Genomic DNA, 16,978 nt, shown 5'->3' with positions numbered 1-16,978 from the left:
CAGGTCATTGGCCTTCGTCAGGACCAGAAGTGTGGAGGCCTAACACTTTAGGGCTTCCGGGGTTGTGTAGATGGGTGGACTCACTCGCCCGTCTTCGTCAGAGAGCTCGCTTTGCTCCAGATGGAACGTGGTTATAGGCACTCTCTTTGGCCTATAGCTCAAGCAGACTTTTAAATTACATCATGGTATGGAGGAGTTCTTGGACATGAGGTTTAAGCCTTTTGCTGCATGTCTCAGTCCATCCGAATGCTCCCTAAATTGTGCCTGTTCTGTGCGAAGGAAGCTTGCACAGCTGCTGCTGCCCATACGGTACCTGTTCCGTGTATATAACTGAAGCTTGAGAAAGATTTTCACTCTATAAAAACTCAACCTCTCCATGTATATGAGTGAAGCTTACGAATGGTTTTCACAAAAACCAAACCTGTTCGCTTTGTCTACACTCTTTCTAACCTAAAGGCCATGACTATGAGAAAAGTGCGCTGCGGGCTCTGAACCATGAAAAGCTGTTTGTGAAAGAGGAAGCGCGACTTGGGCAAGGCTCACAGACAGGTCTGGGCCTGGCAGGAAGTTTAGGACATGTTTAATGCACCTGCTCAGCAGGATGTATAGAGAAACGTTTCTCAGAGAGGTGTGGTTGTGGTTATCGCACCTCCATGCATCGAGGAATACAAAGCCGGGTCCCTCCCCAAAGAAGCCACGCTGCGGATGACCCACAGTGCAAGGACCGAGACTGAACCCTACCTCAAGGAAGGGAAATCTGTAGAAAAGATAAAGGAAGCAGTTTTATAGGGAATAGACGACTCAGGCAGAGGCCGGTTGAGAACTGAAGAACAGTCCAACAGGTAGATTTTCACGGAAAGAGCCACCAATCACCTCTTCAACAAAAACACAAAATGTTATCACACAAGTGCTGGTAATGGATATGTGAGAAAAGCACTCGAGTAGCAGCAGAGTAATATTCAAGAACCGCTACTTGGAAATTGTTTAAAAAAGGGCCTGCATTACATTAAGATGAGGCCCCAAAGAAATTGAAACCAATTGAAGGTAAGCCATTGCCGAAGACTGAAGACATGGCCTCCTTACTCGATAGTTAAAGTCTATGAGTTATTCAGCTGGTGTAAGCTTCAGGAATGGTAGACGCGACAGGGCAGCCATTACTGCCTGTTTTGCAGCGGCCCTGATCATGGCGGCGCCAAATGCCTCTTTTAAACATGGCATCGCGTGAGCTGGGCAGGCAGCAGTATAGGAAAATGTAATTTGTAGCAAGTGATTAGTGTCTCATTTGCACGACCACAGATTTTATGAAGGGGATAGTAAAGAAAGATAGACATTGAACCATTGTAGAAGCTAAAAAACGAGGAAAGACTCAGAAGAGAAGAAAGACTCAATCAGAAAAAACACAGTCATCATCAACACTCAAATATGTTGTCTAAGGATCATACTTGTTTATCATACTGATTTTTATTAAAGATATAGAGCAAAAATTGCAGACCAACCATCCCAACATCATGCAACAAATCGAAAAAGAGTGACAACTCTGAGGAGGACATTGGTGTGTGCTTTAGATCAAAACAGTTAAATAGCACTTGAAGGCTGCAGGAAATCCAGCATTTGCAGCTGGTTACCCACAACTGGAAATGTTTCGACCATCTTTCAATTCCATCATATTACAGTTCCTCACTTATCACAGTTTCGAGATATAATTGGACTCTAACCCAAAATCTGAGTTCTCTTGTCCCAATGTGGAGTGTGCAGTTAATTTGTCGCACTGAAACACAGAGATGATGGGTAAAATGTTTGTAAAAGTTTCAGCCACTGGCAATTGCTCAGTGTGCATTGCAGCTTTTCACTTTTAGCCCACTGCATCCTTCCTGACAGGGACCAGCCATATGCAAGTCAGACTTCCTCCTACCCCAATAGCAACAGTACAACCCAAACTGCCCAGCCATGTTCCCTCTGAACAGGAATACGGGCAACCCCACTGAAACTGCACTTCACTGATGAGGGCCAAAGAGGCCGAAACCCACACTGAAGCTGCTATGGAACAACCTCAGTTTCCCTGAGTCTATCTAGTTATAAAAATGGGAAGCACAGAAAGCATGTCTTAGCTCCCAGTGCGCTCACTGTCCCTACCAGGCCAATAACTAGTTGTACATTGGAATATAGATGAATTAATATCATCATACAACAAAAGTGTGGCTTAAATATTGGGAGCCAAAATATGGTGAAGGTAAATATTAATAGGTGAATATAGATATACTATTTTTAACTCCACATCCCCATAACTTGAGATTAAGTATAATTAACCTATACTTACCTATACAAACTTACCTTTACTATATTTTGTTACTCCATATTTTGGCTGCAATATTTTTACGGTATTTTGTCCATGATCTTGTAGCAGTATAACCAGTATCTGCACAGATTAACAACACAGAGAGAATAAATCAAAGATGCTCTTACATTCCGAATGGCTATGTGGTCATTAGGCCATTCTGACCCGGTATGAAAAACACCCACTCAATTAAGAGCCAATTGTTAATTAAAAAAAAGTTTACTATTGAGTCTACTTTTTATGGGAGTGTTTTGGAGTGTGGGGTGGGGAGTTAATCTCTTCAATTCACTTCAATGCAGCTTTCATGTTGTAAGTCCTTACAGTGGAGTATGGTGGATATTTGGAGGTTGGTTAAACTAACTTTGTACTTGTATGAACTTGGTATTGTGGCTTGAAGTGAATGTCCCAGCCCAGGTAAAGATGTTTCTAAGTGCCTGTGTCCAAGTTTTAGATACACTTGATCACAGGGTTTTTTCAATACACCGGTGGGTCCTCATAGTGGTGAGCTTCTATCCCAGTGTGCTAATAGGACACTCAGTATATGATTGTTGCTCAGTCTTCTTCTTGTAAGGTCATTTTTGTCTCTGCTTCTTGCAGAATTTGAAAGGACTCATTATCCAGATGTATTTGCCAGAGAGAGATTAGCTGTGAAGATTGATCTTCCCGAAGCCCGAATCCAGGTAACAAGATTTGATTTAAATGTTATAAAGCGCAACGTTTGCCCATAGGCGTCTTGGCGCTGCGGACTACTTCAGGTAGGAGAACTGCCCAGAGTCTACCTAAAGTCTAACTTACAGGGAGAGTCAAATCATTGCCTGCCAAGCACACCCTCATCTTCCCTCTTCCCACAGTGATAGACAGGGATATGATTCATCCTTGCTAGGCGTCATTCACGTGTGGTGTCAAGGGTTTGAATGAGTGCAGACTGACGTCTCACCATTCCACTAAAGACAGACTACAATGGACATGGAAATGTCACCTGCCACCAATTACAGGCAGAGAAGACAGGTTACCATATCAAGGACCCCCGAGGACCTCCCATTTCTGCCCACCTCTAAATGACCCTTACTGTCTTCTCTTTCCACTTTTTCTAGTTATAATGTCAGTGGTGGAAGCAGAAGAACTTGGACCTTCACCTACTCCCCACCTGCAAGCCCTGTTGTGGTTGCTTACTAGCACAGTCTTTGTATTTACAGGTTTGGTTTTCTAACCGGAGGGCAAAATGGCGTCGAGAAGAGAAGTTGCGAAACCAGCGTCGTCAAGCAAGCAGTGCCCCAGGCCATATGTCCATGAACAATTCTTATAGCAGCAGCGTATATCAGCCCATCCCGCAAAGCTCCACAGGTAAGACAACAGTATTCTGTATGAGCACATCCCAATGAGCACCTCAAGCGAGACAGGAATAGTGCATACTCACTCATCCTGCAATCCTGCAGAGCACATCAAGTGATGCAGCAATGTTGCACACCAGAAACCAGCCAGCCTCACAGGTCCAGTATCATAGAGTACCTCAGCCCAGATGAAGTATTGTGTACGAGTCCACCCCACAGATACAACAAGAGGACTGCGTATAAACATATCCCACATAGCACATCAGGTCAGACAACAGTATTGGATACTAGTTCATCCCACAGAGCACCTCAGGTACAACAACAGTACTGCGTATGAACACATCCCACATAGCACATCAGGTCAGACCACAGTATTGGATACTAGTCCATCCCAGGGAGCACCTGGTTCTCAGGTGCAACAGGAATGATTCATAGTTGGCCACCCAACAGTAGGGTGTACCCGCATCATGAATGAGACAATAGAAGGGTGAACCCATTGTGTCAACACATTGCATTGATTTATGATTCATCAAGTGGCTGATCGTTGTTGCAGAGTTTGCTTTTTTCCAGGGTATTTGTTTTATTGAAGAGTGATATTTGTTTCCACTGCATTCTTTACCTACCCTTGTAACTGGCATTTATTAATAATGGTAAACTGAACGTGAACCAGTCACACAGCTACAGTCCTCAGTAACTCGCCTCATATGTCTCTGCCAGGGGTGGGTGAAAGCAGGGTTCGATTCTGCCAACCGAACCCTAAAAGAAATGCAGCCCGTCCTAGTTCACCAGAGTGCCCCAATCTCAAATACCGAAAGATGAGTATGTGGCCCACAGAGTAGGGAGTGTACTTGATTGAGCAGCAAGTGAGGAGTGTTATACCTGATACCCTTATGAGAGTGTGATTGCTGGTGCGCCTAGGTAGGAGTCTAAATGATGGCTCCAAAGGTTGTTCTTTGGTTGGCTGCCTAGAATGGGAGTCTGATTGATGGTTCCCAAGGAATTGTGTGTGGTTAAAGGTGCCCATGGTAGGAAGTTGATTGAGGATACCCGGTTTGGAAATGTGATGGACAAAGTCCCAGAGTGAAAGAGTATTAAAGATTATAGAGGGTAGTAGTGTGTTTGAGGGTGGCCAAAAGTGCAGTTGTGATCAATGGTCTCGCAGACTGGGAGTATTATCAGGGGTTCTCAGGGGTGGGGATGTGGTTGACAGTGACAGTAGTTGGGAGTGTGACTGGAGTCCGAAGGTTGAGAGTGTAGTCTAGGACACCCCTGTGCAATAGTGTCACTTAAGCCACCGAAGGCTGATGCAATGGATTGCAGGGTTGCCAGGGTGAACATTAGTCTACCAGGGTGGGTGTGTGATTGACAGTGTCCAAGTGTGGCAGTTTGAGGGTGCCCATAGGTGGCCTTTTGATTGGTGGTACTTGGGTTGGAAATATAATGGAGGAAGCCCCAATGTGACAATTTATTTTAGGGTACCACAAAGCTTGAGTGTCATTGAGTGTTGAAGGATGTGCTTCTGTATAAGGGTGCACAGGGAAGGGAGTCTGATTGATGGCGCCCATTAATGGGAGTTTGACTGTCAGTGCCCATAGATGGGTGCCGTGGTTTGAGTTTGAAATGTGACTGACGGATCCCCAGGATGAGAGTGCTTTCTATGGTGCCACGGGGATTGAATGTTTTTGAGGGTACTCTAGCATGAGTTTGTAATACAGGCTGGACTGTAGAATAAGTGTGGTCATGGGTGTCCCAGGCTGGGACTGTGATCAGATTTGATTGCGGGCAGGAGTATAAGATAGGGCGTGCAAAGGTGGAAGTATCCTGATGGTGTGTCTCAGGTACAGAATGTACTAATGGGTGTCCAAGGGAAAAATTGTGAATGTGGGAGCCTAACATGAGAGTGCAGTTGAGGGTGCCCCGAGGTGGGATTATGGTACTATGAGTGGGTGTCTGAATGCTCATGGTGGGATCTTTATTGAGACTGCCCTGAAGGGTCATAGTGTGATTGGTGGAACCCAAAGGTGGCACAGTGGCTGAGGGTACATCCAAGTAGACGCATGACTGAGTGTGCCACCGTCCTAAGATGGCCTGCTTTAGGCATGTGTAGCGAAAACACTTTACACATATTGTATAAATCCCACGCATTCTCAAATATATTATATGCCTGTCTCTGTCAGGTGGAATGCTGGGACGCAGTGATCCAAACCTGTCCAACAGCTACGGATCAGGCCACCAACTGCCAAGCTTCTCCATGGCTAACAGCCTACCACTGCAGGTGAGTACTGATGACTACCTGTACCTACAAGTGAGTACGCCTAACTTTTTGCCCCTACAGTTCACTACTGCAAGTAAATCCAGCTGCCTGTACCTACTGGTGATGACTACCTGCAGCCTGCCTGTACAAGTAGTGCCTCCTGCTAACACCCTGACACTACAAGTCGGTACTGCCCACTTTGTAGCTGTTGCATTTACTACTACTAGTGAACCTGGCTGAGACAGATCACATCCTGCGATTTTTTTAGGTCTTTTTCCTACTGCCACAATGAATCTTTCTCTGATGACTCCCCATCTGATAATCCTCTCTCTAAAGAGTCCCTTTATCACGAGTCCCATGGCAATTAGCCCCTCTCTGGCGAGTCTCTCTCTGAATAGTCCTTCTCTGATAAGTTTATCTCTAATGACTCCTTCTCTGATGAGTCCCACTTTGAAAAGTGCCTTTTGATGAGTCCCTCTTTGGTGAACCTACCTCTGCGGAAGCCAGCTGCTCTATACTCACTTTAGTGACCCCTTGTATAATGAGTCCTACTTTTGTGAATCTATCTCTAAAGAATGCAGCTCTTGTGATTCTCCTCCTGACAAATGACTCCCTCTCTGGTGATTTCATTTCTGAGGAGTGCCTTTTTGATCAGTCCTTCACTGTAAGTCCTTCCTTCCCTTACAAGTTCCTATTGGCTATGCTCTTCTCTGAGACCTCACCTGATGCTGAATCCGAGTCCCTTTTCTATGTCCCCTATGTTTATGTGTCTGGATGGCGCCATGTTGGCCTGACTCATTGCGCATGTATCTTGCTTACACTCTTTTCTCTTCCACAGCCCGTGTGCAGTCAGACCTCGTCCTACTCATGCATGGTTCCCTCCAGCCCCTCCGTGAGTGTGCGGAGCTACGAAGCATACACCCCTCCCCAGCTGCAGCCGCACCTGGGGCCCCCAAGCCTCAGTGTCAGTACAGCTGTGTCCACAGGTGAGCCTCTTCCGTTCTAGCACATTTCTGCTGTAACACACTCGGGGCTCACAAGCCCGGTGTCTGTGTGAATGAATTACAAGTCAGTTTACAGTCCGCATGGCCATCCTAATTTACAGATACGTTTCCTTCGGACATAATGGGCCCTATTCACAACGGTAAACTTACACTTTTGCGTAAGTTTACTGCTTTACGTCATTCACAAAGGTAAACTTAGACTAAAACTCTAACTTTACGACTTTTCAGTTTTCGCAAAGGTAAGTTACTACTTATAAAGTTAGACTTTTGGTCTAAGTTTACCTTAGTGAATACCAAAAAGTAGTAAATTTACACAGAAGTGTAAATTTACCTTTGTTAATCGGGTCCAATATGCGCAAACAAAACTTTTAAATATCTAATAATCTTTCTTCATGATACACACAAATAAACAGACCAGAAAGGTAAAACATTAATTCCGTTGGAATTCACAATGTTTCCTGGTGGAGGGAGGGGGTCAGGCGCTGTCCCTCGCTGGGCCTATGTAGGTCCGGCTGTGGAGCACTTGGGCACTAAGAGTTCGCCAAGATTCAGCCTGAAGGGAGAAAACAAGCTACCTGGAGACAGCAGGCTGGGTGACAAACGAATCTTGCAGAAAGGATTATGTGCTCCTAAATCTCCAAGAAGTATGGAAGAATTGTTTGGAGGCACTTGTTCCAATTTCTGATTGGCTGAGATGTGCCTGCTGATTGGAAAACTGCTGTTGGGTGGATTAATGTATGATTGATCGGTTTGTGCTTGTAGTACACCTGGGCAGTGATTGGGTCTGTGGCATAGGGCAATGTGAAGAAAGATTGGGCAAAACTACTGACGAGGAGCTGGTGTGCTTTGGGTCAGCTTAGAAGACAACACAAACTGAGTAAGAAACTTTGGGGTAGAAGCCGTCATCATACGCTGAGTGCCAAAAATATGCATTTAACTTAGACAAGTTTCGTGTCTTGCATGTCATCTTCAGTCAATCCTGCTTTTGGGGTGACAATTTTAGACTGTCAACGTTGCTGACAAATATGGCCTCCACAGAAAGATGGATTCCACCCTTGTATTAATGAATGCTGACATGCATGCTTGTCAGAGGGACACAGATGGGCTTCTTGTACAAAATGACAGCGAGAGGGTTGAGCCTTGGAAGATGCCACATGCTACAGAGCGTGGACCAGGAGAAACTTATCTGGGCCAAATGGTCTCTGTTCTTCAGTTGTGACTCACTTCATTGTAGGATGGTTTAGTCTAAGCATGTTTGGAGTGCCAGAATGTGAAACAGGTGTCAGTGCTCGACGCAGAGGTCTAACAAGATGAAAGCACATCAACCGCTATTGTCGGTCATCACTTGGGTGGTAATAGTTTCCCTGCTGAACTTTAGCCTGAATTAGTTCTGCATGACAGTGTTTTTGATATTTCTGTGGAGCTGGGCAGCAACAGGAATCTCGGTGATCTTCCCACAGAAATGTAAAATGTGTGATCAGGCAGTGATTTGTGAGACCACTGGGGCCCCATTTGGAAGGCACCATGAGTGAGGAATGTGTTGATGATGTTCAAGAGGGGCTAAAAGACATAAGTTGATGTGTTCTTCAATAATGATGACAGAGTGTCGTGTACTTCAAGTAACACTGCCTTCAGGACACAGTGTAGGTATGTCTGACCATCAGCCAAGAAGCTGTAAAAGAGTCACATGGGTGCACTCTGAGTGGGATCAGTCTGGAGATGTCTTGTGTGTGTGTTGTTAAATTTGTTGGTGGATCTTGCCAGTCTTAGTGAGAATATTGCTGTTTGCGTACTTCTCTTTGCAATACGTGACTGATGGATCCACAATGAGTACCATACAGTGTTTGATCACTTTAACGAGCCTCTTGCTTCCCTCATAAGACTGCCATGGCATCTGTGATGAGGTGCATGGAAAGCAGTATGCTTTCAGGGTGGCAGGTCATCTGTGTTTGCCTCTATCTCTTTTCTTAGCAACTGGAAGCACGTTTGCTGCCTGCATGCTCCTGTGTAGACTGTAGTGCAGAGGGTTAGACCTTAACAGAGCAGAGTTTTTGATTGAGTATGTTTGTATTCTGTTATCTTGAAACTGTAGGAGAAGCAGGGATTTACCTTTTTGTGCTGTGGTCAGATGAGGTTGACAGGGGCGTGAGGCTTCTGTGAAGTACATCTATCTGGATGTTCATAAAGGGCGGACTCGTCTGTGCTGTCTTTGGTTGACCACGATGAGTCAGGTTAATGGCAATAATGTTGTAGTAAGTCCAGTCATCGTACTGTGGTGCTTGGTAGTGAGAGTAGTCACGGAGATGCGGATACGGTCCAAGGTGTTCCCTTCGATTTGAGCTGCCATCATGATGACCTGGGCAATGTTGGAAGTGGTGAGCAGTCTTTATAGTCATGGTTGATAAATCGCATTGGACGGTTGCAGTTGCATCAGAAGATTTTATTCAAGTAACTAGCTGTGGCTGTCATGATGAGATCTAACTTCTTATGGCTCAATAAGGGACAGAGCAGGATGGAGGGTAAATGAGGTGAAAAGTGACAGTATGTGCAGTGATCAGCAGGAAATCACAGGGGAGGAGCTGAGAGGTATGTAAGTTTGAGTGATGTTTCAGCATCAAGGCCATGTTGTTTGGTGGCTGACTGCAGTCAACGCGCAGAATGTTGTAGTCTTGCTGAACCAGGACGTCAAGGGTATGGAAGGCTGTCGGTGATCAATAAAGGTGGCTTCTGGATTATTAGAGCTGACAATGGTGGCTGCAATACTAAGTATTATATGAAGTGTGTCCTGGCTGTGGGTGGGGATCAGTGAAATGTTGTGGTTGCTTTGGTTGTAGGCACATGGGTGTCAAGTAGGGATATGTTGTATGTGCTAGATGCTGGAGATGTAGTGGGTGTGGTAGAGAGGATGTGCCTGGTGAGGTATCTTGCTAAACTGTACAGGGTGTGTGATGCAGGTGTTCGGGTCCATGGGGCCTTACCAGGCTGTAACACACCTAATGGTCTTGTCTTAATACCTCCACCATTTGCTTCAAACGCTCAGGCAGGTATGCCACGTTGGACTATTTCGAGTAAAGGTCATATGGCCCTAGTTGTCATGACAGTATCTGGGGGTGCTCGCAGGCCCTACTGCTGAAGAAGGCCTCGTGGCAGACCAGGTTCCTGGTGGGCACTGTTATGAGTGTGCATGAGCGCTTGGCCTGGCCGTCTCGGGCCGGCCAAACCTGTATGCACACTGAAGCCATCTCCAAACTAGCTGCGTTGCCTGGTTGGAGACAGCAGGCACAGGCTCTCAGTTACCCTGGGAGCACAACGTGAGAGCGCTCAGGCCAATCCTGACGCTGCTTTCATGCTGTGAGAGCAGCATCAGGATTGGCCCCAGGGCAGTCTGGGAGCCTGTGCCTGCAGTGGAGTCAGAAGAACGGCGATGCGGCGGGATTTAAGTATGTTTTCTTTTAACATGTTTTTGTTTTATCCCCTCCCTCACCGCCACTTTGGCCTACCACCAGCCACGACTGCCGACAGAGATTTTCACACCTCTAAAGAGTGCTCTGTAGAAGAGCCACTTCCAGAACTGGCTCTGCCCCAGCCCAACCTACCTTCAGGATTGATTCTGATGTTGACCGGTCTGCGCTGCTTTGCTTTCTCCACTCCAGCACTCCAGGCATGCTAAACACTCTCTCCTTATTCACGATTTATCCCTCTCTCTTACTTTCTCCCTTTCCTACAGGTCTGATTTCCCCAGGAGTCTCCGTTCCTGTCCAGGTCCCTGGGGCTGAACCCGATCTGACCCAGTACTGGTCCAGGCTGCAGTGACTGCAGGGAGAATCCGAGGAACCAGGGCTGGTGGGACGAAGGCGCATCATCCACTGAAGACCTATAGAAGATCTGCGCATGAGAGAGGGTCTCTGGCAGTATGGCTCAATCGCTTTCCTGAGAAGAGGCCTCTGAACAGTAAAGAAAAGACGAAAGAGTGCACCAGAACCCATAAAAAACACAGACAACCTCCAGTTTGCCTGTGTCTGACCTCCAGCCACAGCACCTACCTAAGCCCAGTGTTCCGCCCTCATACCTACTTATGCTCTGCCTATTGTCCTAGTATCTTCCCAAGCCCAATGGCATCAATGGTGCCATCCAAATCTAACCTGAAACTTTAGTACCTACTCATGCCCAGCCTATGCCAGTCGTACCATACATCTTTCAGTCTGGAACCACGGCACTTGCTCATGCCCAGACTCCATCAGTTGTACCTCACCACTTGCTGCCTGCAGTCTGGGATCTGCTCATGTCTTGAGGACACCAGTCATACTATCCCAGTACCAGACTCCCATCAGTGGTACCTGCTCATTTCCAGGATCTGCCACCCTCCCTTGCCACTAGAACCTCTTCCCTTACCACTAGAACCTCCTCTATTACCAATAGAACCTGCTCATGTCCAATCGGCAGCCATGTTAACTGCTTGAGCCCAGTGTAAAGTCACAAAACCCTACAGCCCCTCTCCAATGTATCAAGGTATCTGCTTCATTGCAGACCACAGCCATGATAACTGATAACACCTGATCCAGCATGCATCTGTACTGTACCTACTGGAAGAGCAGCATCAGGCTGAGATCTCATCGTACCCACTGTACCTGCGGTATCCTGCCTGCTGCCGCAGTGCCTGCCCATGGCCAGTCTGCAGCCATGGCACCTGGGAGCGGTCAGTTGGCATGTCCAGTCTTATTCACTCGAGACTTGTCTGCAGCCAGGGTACCTGGCAGCGGTCAGTGGGCATGTCCAGTCTCCAATCATCTTATCCTCTTGAGACCTGTTTGCAGCCATGGACATGTCAGTGCCTAGTCTACTGTGTGGTACTTGACGGGGCCAAAAATACACGTGTGGCTCCTTGTTGTGCCCTGTCTGCAGCTGCGGAACTGACCAGGTTCTGTTTACAACCACAGCACTGACCATGGCCTGTTTGCGGCTGTTGTACGTGGCCGTGCTTACTTGGCGGTTTTGGTATGTGGATATGACCAGCCTGTGGTCATACTACATGCTCTTGGTCACTCTCTGGACTTGGTTGCGCATGGTCTGCGGGTGTGGTTGCTGCTCATGTTCAGCCTACAACTGTGGTATCTTGTGTCCATCGATTCTCTTCCCATCCCTGCTGCACGGACTGCCTGGAGCTGCTGTGTGTGCTTGCATCCAGCCTGCCACCATGTTACATTGTGCCCAGTTTAGTTCACAGTCAGCTCTTGTGTTAGGCCTGAAGCTATGGTACCAGTTCATCCCCAGTCAGCCGTGGCAACAACCCATGATCTGCAGCCATGCACCATTTCAGATCCAGCTTGCAGTTGAGAGATCAGCCCACGTCTTGTCCACTCTGCTGGCATGGTAAATACCCATGTCTAGTCTTCAGCTGTAACTGCCTTCTCTGTCTAGTCTTCAGCAGTGGCGACTACATGTGTGCAGTACGCAACCATGTTACAGGTCCCTGACATGTCTGCTGTTGTAGCAGTGTTGAGTCTGCAGTCACGGTACCTGCCTGTATCCAACGAGCAGTCGCTGTATCACTCATTTCAAGTCTGCAGTATTGGCAGCTCCTCATGTCCATTCAGCAGTCAAGGAACCCATCAATATTTACTCATTGTTCTTGGCACCTGCCCATTTCTGCTCCATTGCCAAGTCAGTGACTGCGTCAAGTATGGAGCTATAGAACCTGGTAATGTTGACACCTCTGCCTGCCAGTTTCCAGGCTGTACCCATGCTGCCTCCTCATGTACAGTCAGCAACTGTGGTACCCGTTTGAGTCTAGTCGGCAGCGCTGGTACCTGAGCAGGAATAGTTTGTGACTGCTGCAATTATTATGTCCAATCTTCAGCCATGGCACTGGCTGATGTCCTGGTCAAAGCCATGGCATGTGCTTGTGACTAGTCTCTACCCATGTTACTTGTTCCTGTCTACTCTGAAACCATGATACCAAGCTGTGTCGAGTCTGAAGCAATTGTTCCTGCTCCTGTCTAGACTGCAGCTGTGGTACTTGCTAGTGTCCAGACTGCAGCCATGACACATACTTCTGCCAGCCAGAAGGCGTGATACTACTTTTTGTCTTGTGTTGGCAGCAGCCAAGCTATACGATGATGTCTTGCTTTCAGGAATGGTATCTGTTTCGGTAAACATCATTTACAACGAAGTCGATACAAGGCATGGCATTACAACACAATCATTACAACCACTGTGATGTTACATTACATAGCATTACAACGCAAGTCGTTACAACAACTTGCTGTAGGGGGCAGAAGGTGTTTGATTTGTTGGATTTCCTACATCTTCCCTTCTGTTGCACACACTGGAGTTGTAATAGTAAATTATACTATTCCAAACTCCAACAACCCCCCTACAGCAAGTCGTTGTAATGACTTGGTTGTAATGGTATACGTCATAACAACGCGGGCGTTGTAATGGCATGTGTTGTAAACGCGTGCGTTGTAACGTGTCCTATTCATCAGTGTCTGTCCAATCGACAGCTGTGATCCCTGCTTCTCTCCAGTCTTCACCTCTAGTACCTGCTTTTTTCCATTCTCTGGGCTGTGGTCCCTGCCTCACTACCGTCTTCAGTCCTGGTTCCTGCTTGGGTACAGTCTGCAGCCCTGGTAACTACTAGTGCCCAGCCTGAAGTAGAGGTACCAGTTCATGTGTAGGCTGCAGCTGTGATACCAATTTGAGTTGAATTTGAAGCCAAGGAACCTGCTTATGTCCATGCTGCAGTTTTACTAATTGTTCATGTCCCGCCTGCATCCTTGGTATAAGACCATGTCCAATCTGCATTCTTGGTATAAGACCATGTCCAATCTGCATTCTTGGTATCAGACCATGCCCAAAGTTCATCCTTGGTATCAGACCATGTCCAATCTGCATTCTTGGTATCAGACCATGCCCAAACTTCATCCTTGGTATCAGACCGTGTCCAATCTGTAACATCAGTATATGCTCATGTCCAATCTGAATCTTTGGTATCAGACCATGTCCAATCTGCATCCTTGGTATCAGACCATGCCCAAACTTCATCCTTGGTATCAGACCATGCCCAAACTGCATCCTTGTTAAAAGAACATGTCTAATCTGCAGCCTCAGTATATGCTCATGTCCAATCTGCATCCTTGGTATCATACCATGCCCGAACTTCATCCTTGGTACCAGACCATGCCCAAACTTCATCCTTGGTACCAGACCATGCCCAAACTACATCCTTGGTATCAGACCATGTCCAATATGCATCCTTGGTATCAGACCATGCCCAAACTTCAGACTTGGTAAGAGGCCATGCCCAAACTGCATCCCTGGTATCCGACCATGTCCAATATGCATCTTTTGTATGAGGCTATGTGCAGTCTGCAGCCTCCGTATATGCTCATGTCCCGCCTGCATCCTTGGTATCACACCATGTCCAATCTGCAGCCTCAGTATATGTTCATGTCCCGCCTGCATCCCTGGTATCAGACCATGTCCAATCTGCATCCTTGGTATCAGACCATGTCCAATCTGCATCCTTGGTATCAGACCATGTCCAATCTGCATCTTTGTTATCAGACCATGTCCAATCTGCATCTTTGTTATCAGACCATGTCCAATCTGCAGCCTCAGTATATGTTCATGTCCCGCCTGCATCCTTGGGATCAGACAATGCCCAAACTTCATCCTTGGTATCAGACCATGTCCCGTCTACATCCTTGGTATCAGGCCATGTGCAGTCTGCAGCCTACCTATATGCTCATGTCCAAGCTGCATCCTTGGTATCAGGCCATGTCCAGTCTGCAGCCTCAGTATATTTCATGTCCAATCTGCAGCCTCTGTATCAATTCATGTATATTATACAGCTTTGGTATCAGTCCCTAATCATGTCCAGTCTGCAGCCATGGTATCTGTCAGCTCATATCCAGTCTGCAGTCTCAATATTAGTTCATGGTCAATCTGCAGACTCGGTTTATGTCCAATATGCAGCCTCAGTACCTGTTCACGTCCAGTCTGCAGGCATAGGGTGAAAGCTGTGCTACCTATGCCCAGTTTGTAGTTATTGCACCTGCTTAAGTGCTGTCTACATCTGAGTATTTTACAGTATCCAATCAGGAGCTGTGGTACCTCTCCCCAGCTGTATGCTGACCAGTGGTACTGACACTGAATCCAATCAGGTGGATAGTGGTACAGCCTGGCCCTGTCAAGAGTGCTGAGCTAGGCTCTGGTTCTGTTAAGCTTACTTTCATCTGGTCATGCCAGGTGTGTATTGCCACAGCCCTAATCTTTCCAGTGCTGTGGTATAACCCTGGCCTTCTCAGGGCCTTCTCCATATAACCCTGGTCTTAATGGGCATGGAGTGGGCCATCATTGTCTTGATGGGCATTCAGTGGTATCAACTTGGTTTGATGGCTGTGCAGTGGTGCAGTTCTGATTGTTTCAGGTGTCCTCTAGTATCACCCTGGTTTTATCTGGCATATAGACATACTGTTCTGGTGCATACCACTTTGCAGAGCATAGGCCTGGTCCAGCCAACTCGGCAGCGGTGTGCCCCTGGTCGCTTCCAGTTTGCAGTAGGTGTGTAGAAGAACCCCGGTTCTTTCTATACGGTCTAGCGGCAGACTTGGTCTATCAGGTGTGTAGTAGTCCCTGAGGATGCAAGGTGTGCAGTAGTAACACCCTGGTCCTTACAGCCCTGGTCCTGTAAATTACCCAATGGTCTAGTCTTTGCCATGTAAGATATGTTATGGTACAGACCTGGTCATTTCCAGTAGGCTATGGTACAGCCCTTGCCATGTGAGGTATACAGTGAAACAGACCTAGTCATTTCTAGTGTGCGGTGATGCGGCCTTTGCCCTGCAGGGAATGCTGTAGTATAGCCCTGGCTCTGTTTTTTTGGCACAGGCCTGGCCATTTCCAGATTGAAGTGTTGCATTTCTGACCCCTGTAAGTTATGCAGTGGTGCAACCCTGGTCCTTCCCAGAGTGCGGTGGGTCCCCTCCCGTGTATATTGGTACATCCCTGGCCTGGTTCAGCCTATAACATGGCCCTAAAATGTTGACACCACTGGTTATCCCCACATTCATGCCTTGGTGCTCTTAAGCCAAAAGAGTTGTTTAAGCAGCATTAAAATGGAACGACCACAGACAGAATCATGCGGAAACTAAAGCATGGGTGAGACCCAGTCCAGTCAGTAGACCTGCCCCTGAGCCCCCTCTTGCAGCCTCTGGCTCGAGATCTTGTTTCCCTTTAATTCTCCTTCTGTAGGGTGATCACAGTTAATCTGCACTTGTTTCTAATTACGGTATTGATTTGTGTGCCTCTTACCTTTGTGTAAATAGACTTTTGTCTACTTGTAAATAAACACCCAGTTTTATTGTTCAAACAGACTCTGTTTGCCTGTGTATGTTTAGGTGGTATTCAAAGCTGGTTTATCCTTTATTACTGCTGCCATGTACCTTTATTCCTGCACATGCATTCGCACATGCATACCCCGATAAAAATATTGAAACCTAATTGGTTTGTAGTCCAATGCCTTAGTGTTACATCTGGTATAGCAAATACATAATAATCATTACATGCTTATTCATTATTTTTTCTTTTTTTATAAATATTTGTATTCGTTTTATGTTTTATGACAACAAAATAAGAAACATACATTATCATGACAGCTACACAGCTACAAGCACCAGTTCTGCAATGGTAAAGACATGCAAACTGACGATATCAATCTCTAACCGTCCGAACCGCAGTGGCAACACCTCGGCGACCATTTACAGCAATGTTACAGTACTGATCCAAGCCAACATTGACAATCTAGACTCATATTACACCCTCTTCCCCATGCTACGCAACAGCCTCACCCATCTCCGACATGCCCACTCGAACAACCCCCTGGCCACCAACAGACTTACTCCCATGGAGAATTCACATACCAACCTCATGACACACCTCACCAACCCCAACTTACACTCCCCTGTCGCCACCTTCCCCTCCACTCCTCCCATGACTCGCACAACACATACCTCTCATTCAAAACTAATCTGGAATACATCTCAGCCGAGAC

The 16,978-nt window shown here is 46.7% G+C and overlaps 1 protein-coding gene across 1 annotated transcript in view; it reads left to right on the top strand.

Annotated features, from left to right (window-relative positions):
• Positions 1-11,094, top strand: part of LOC146809341 (paired box protein Pax-6-like) — a 101,649-nt gene extending 90,555 nt beyond the window's left edge. Inside the window, exons 4-8 of the mRNA XM_085616139.1 lie at positions 2,933-3,015; positions 3,532-3,679; positions 5,844-5,941; positions 6,759-6,906; positions 10,652-11,094. Of these exons, the coding sequence (XP_085472265.1) occupies positions 2,933-3,015; positions 3,532-3,679; positions 5,844-5,941; positions 6,759-6,906; positions 10,652-10,737 (563 nt within the window). The 3' untranslated portion in view covers positions 10,738-11,094. The remainder of the gene's footprint in view (positions 1-2,932; positions 3,016-3,531; positions 3,680-5,843; positions 5,942-6,758; positions 6,907-10,651) is intronic.
• The last annotated feature ends 5,884 nt before the right edge of the window (positions 11,095-16,978 follow it).

The sequence above is a fragment of the Triturus cristatus genome, chromosome 7 (genome assembly GCF_964204655.1).
Source record: "Triturus cristatus chromosome 7, aTriCri1.1, whole genome shotgun sequence".
Classification (NCBI taxonomy): Eukaryota; Metazoa; Chordata; class Amphibia; order Caudata; family Salamandridae; genus Triturus; species Triturus cristatus.
The sequence above is the reverse complement of the archived record's forward strand: the minus strand, read 5'-3'. Positions and strand labels throughout refer to the sequence as shown.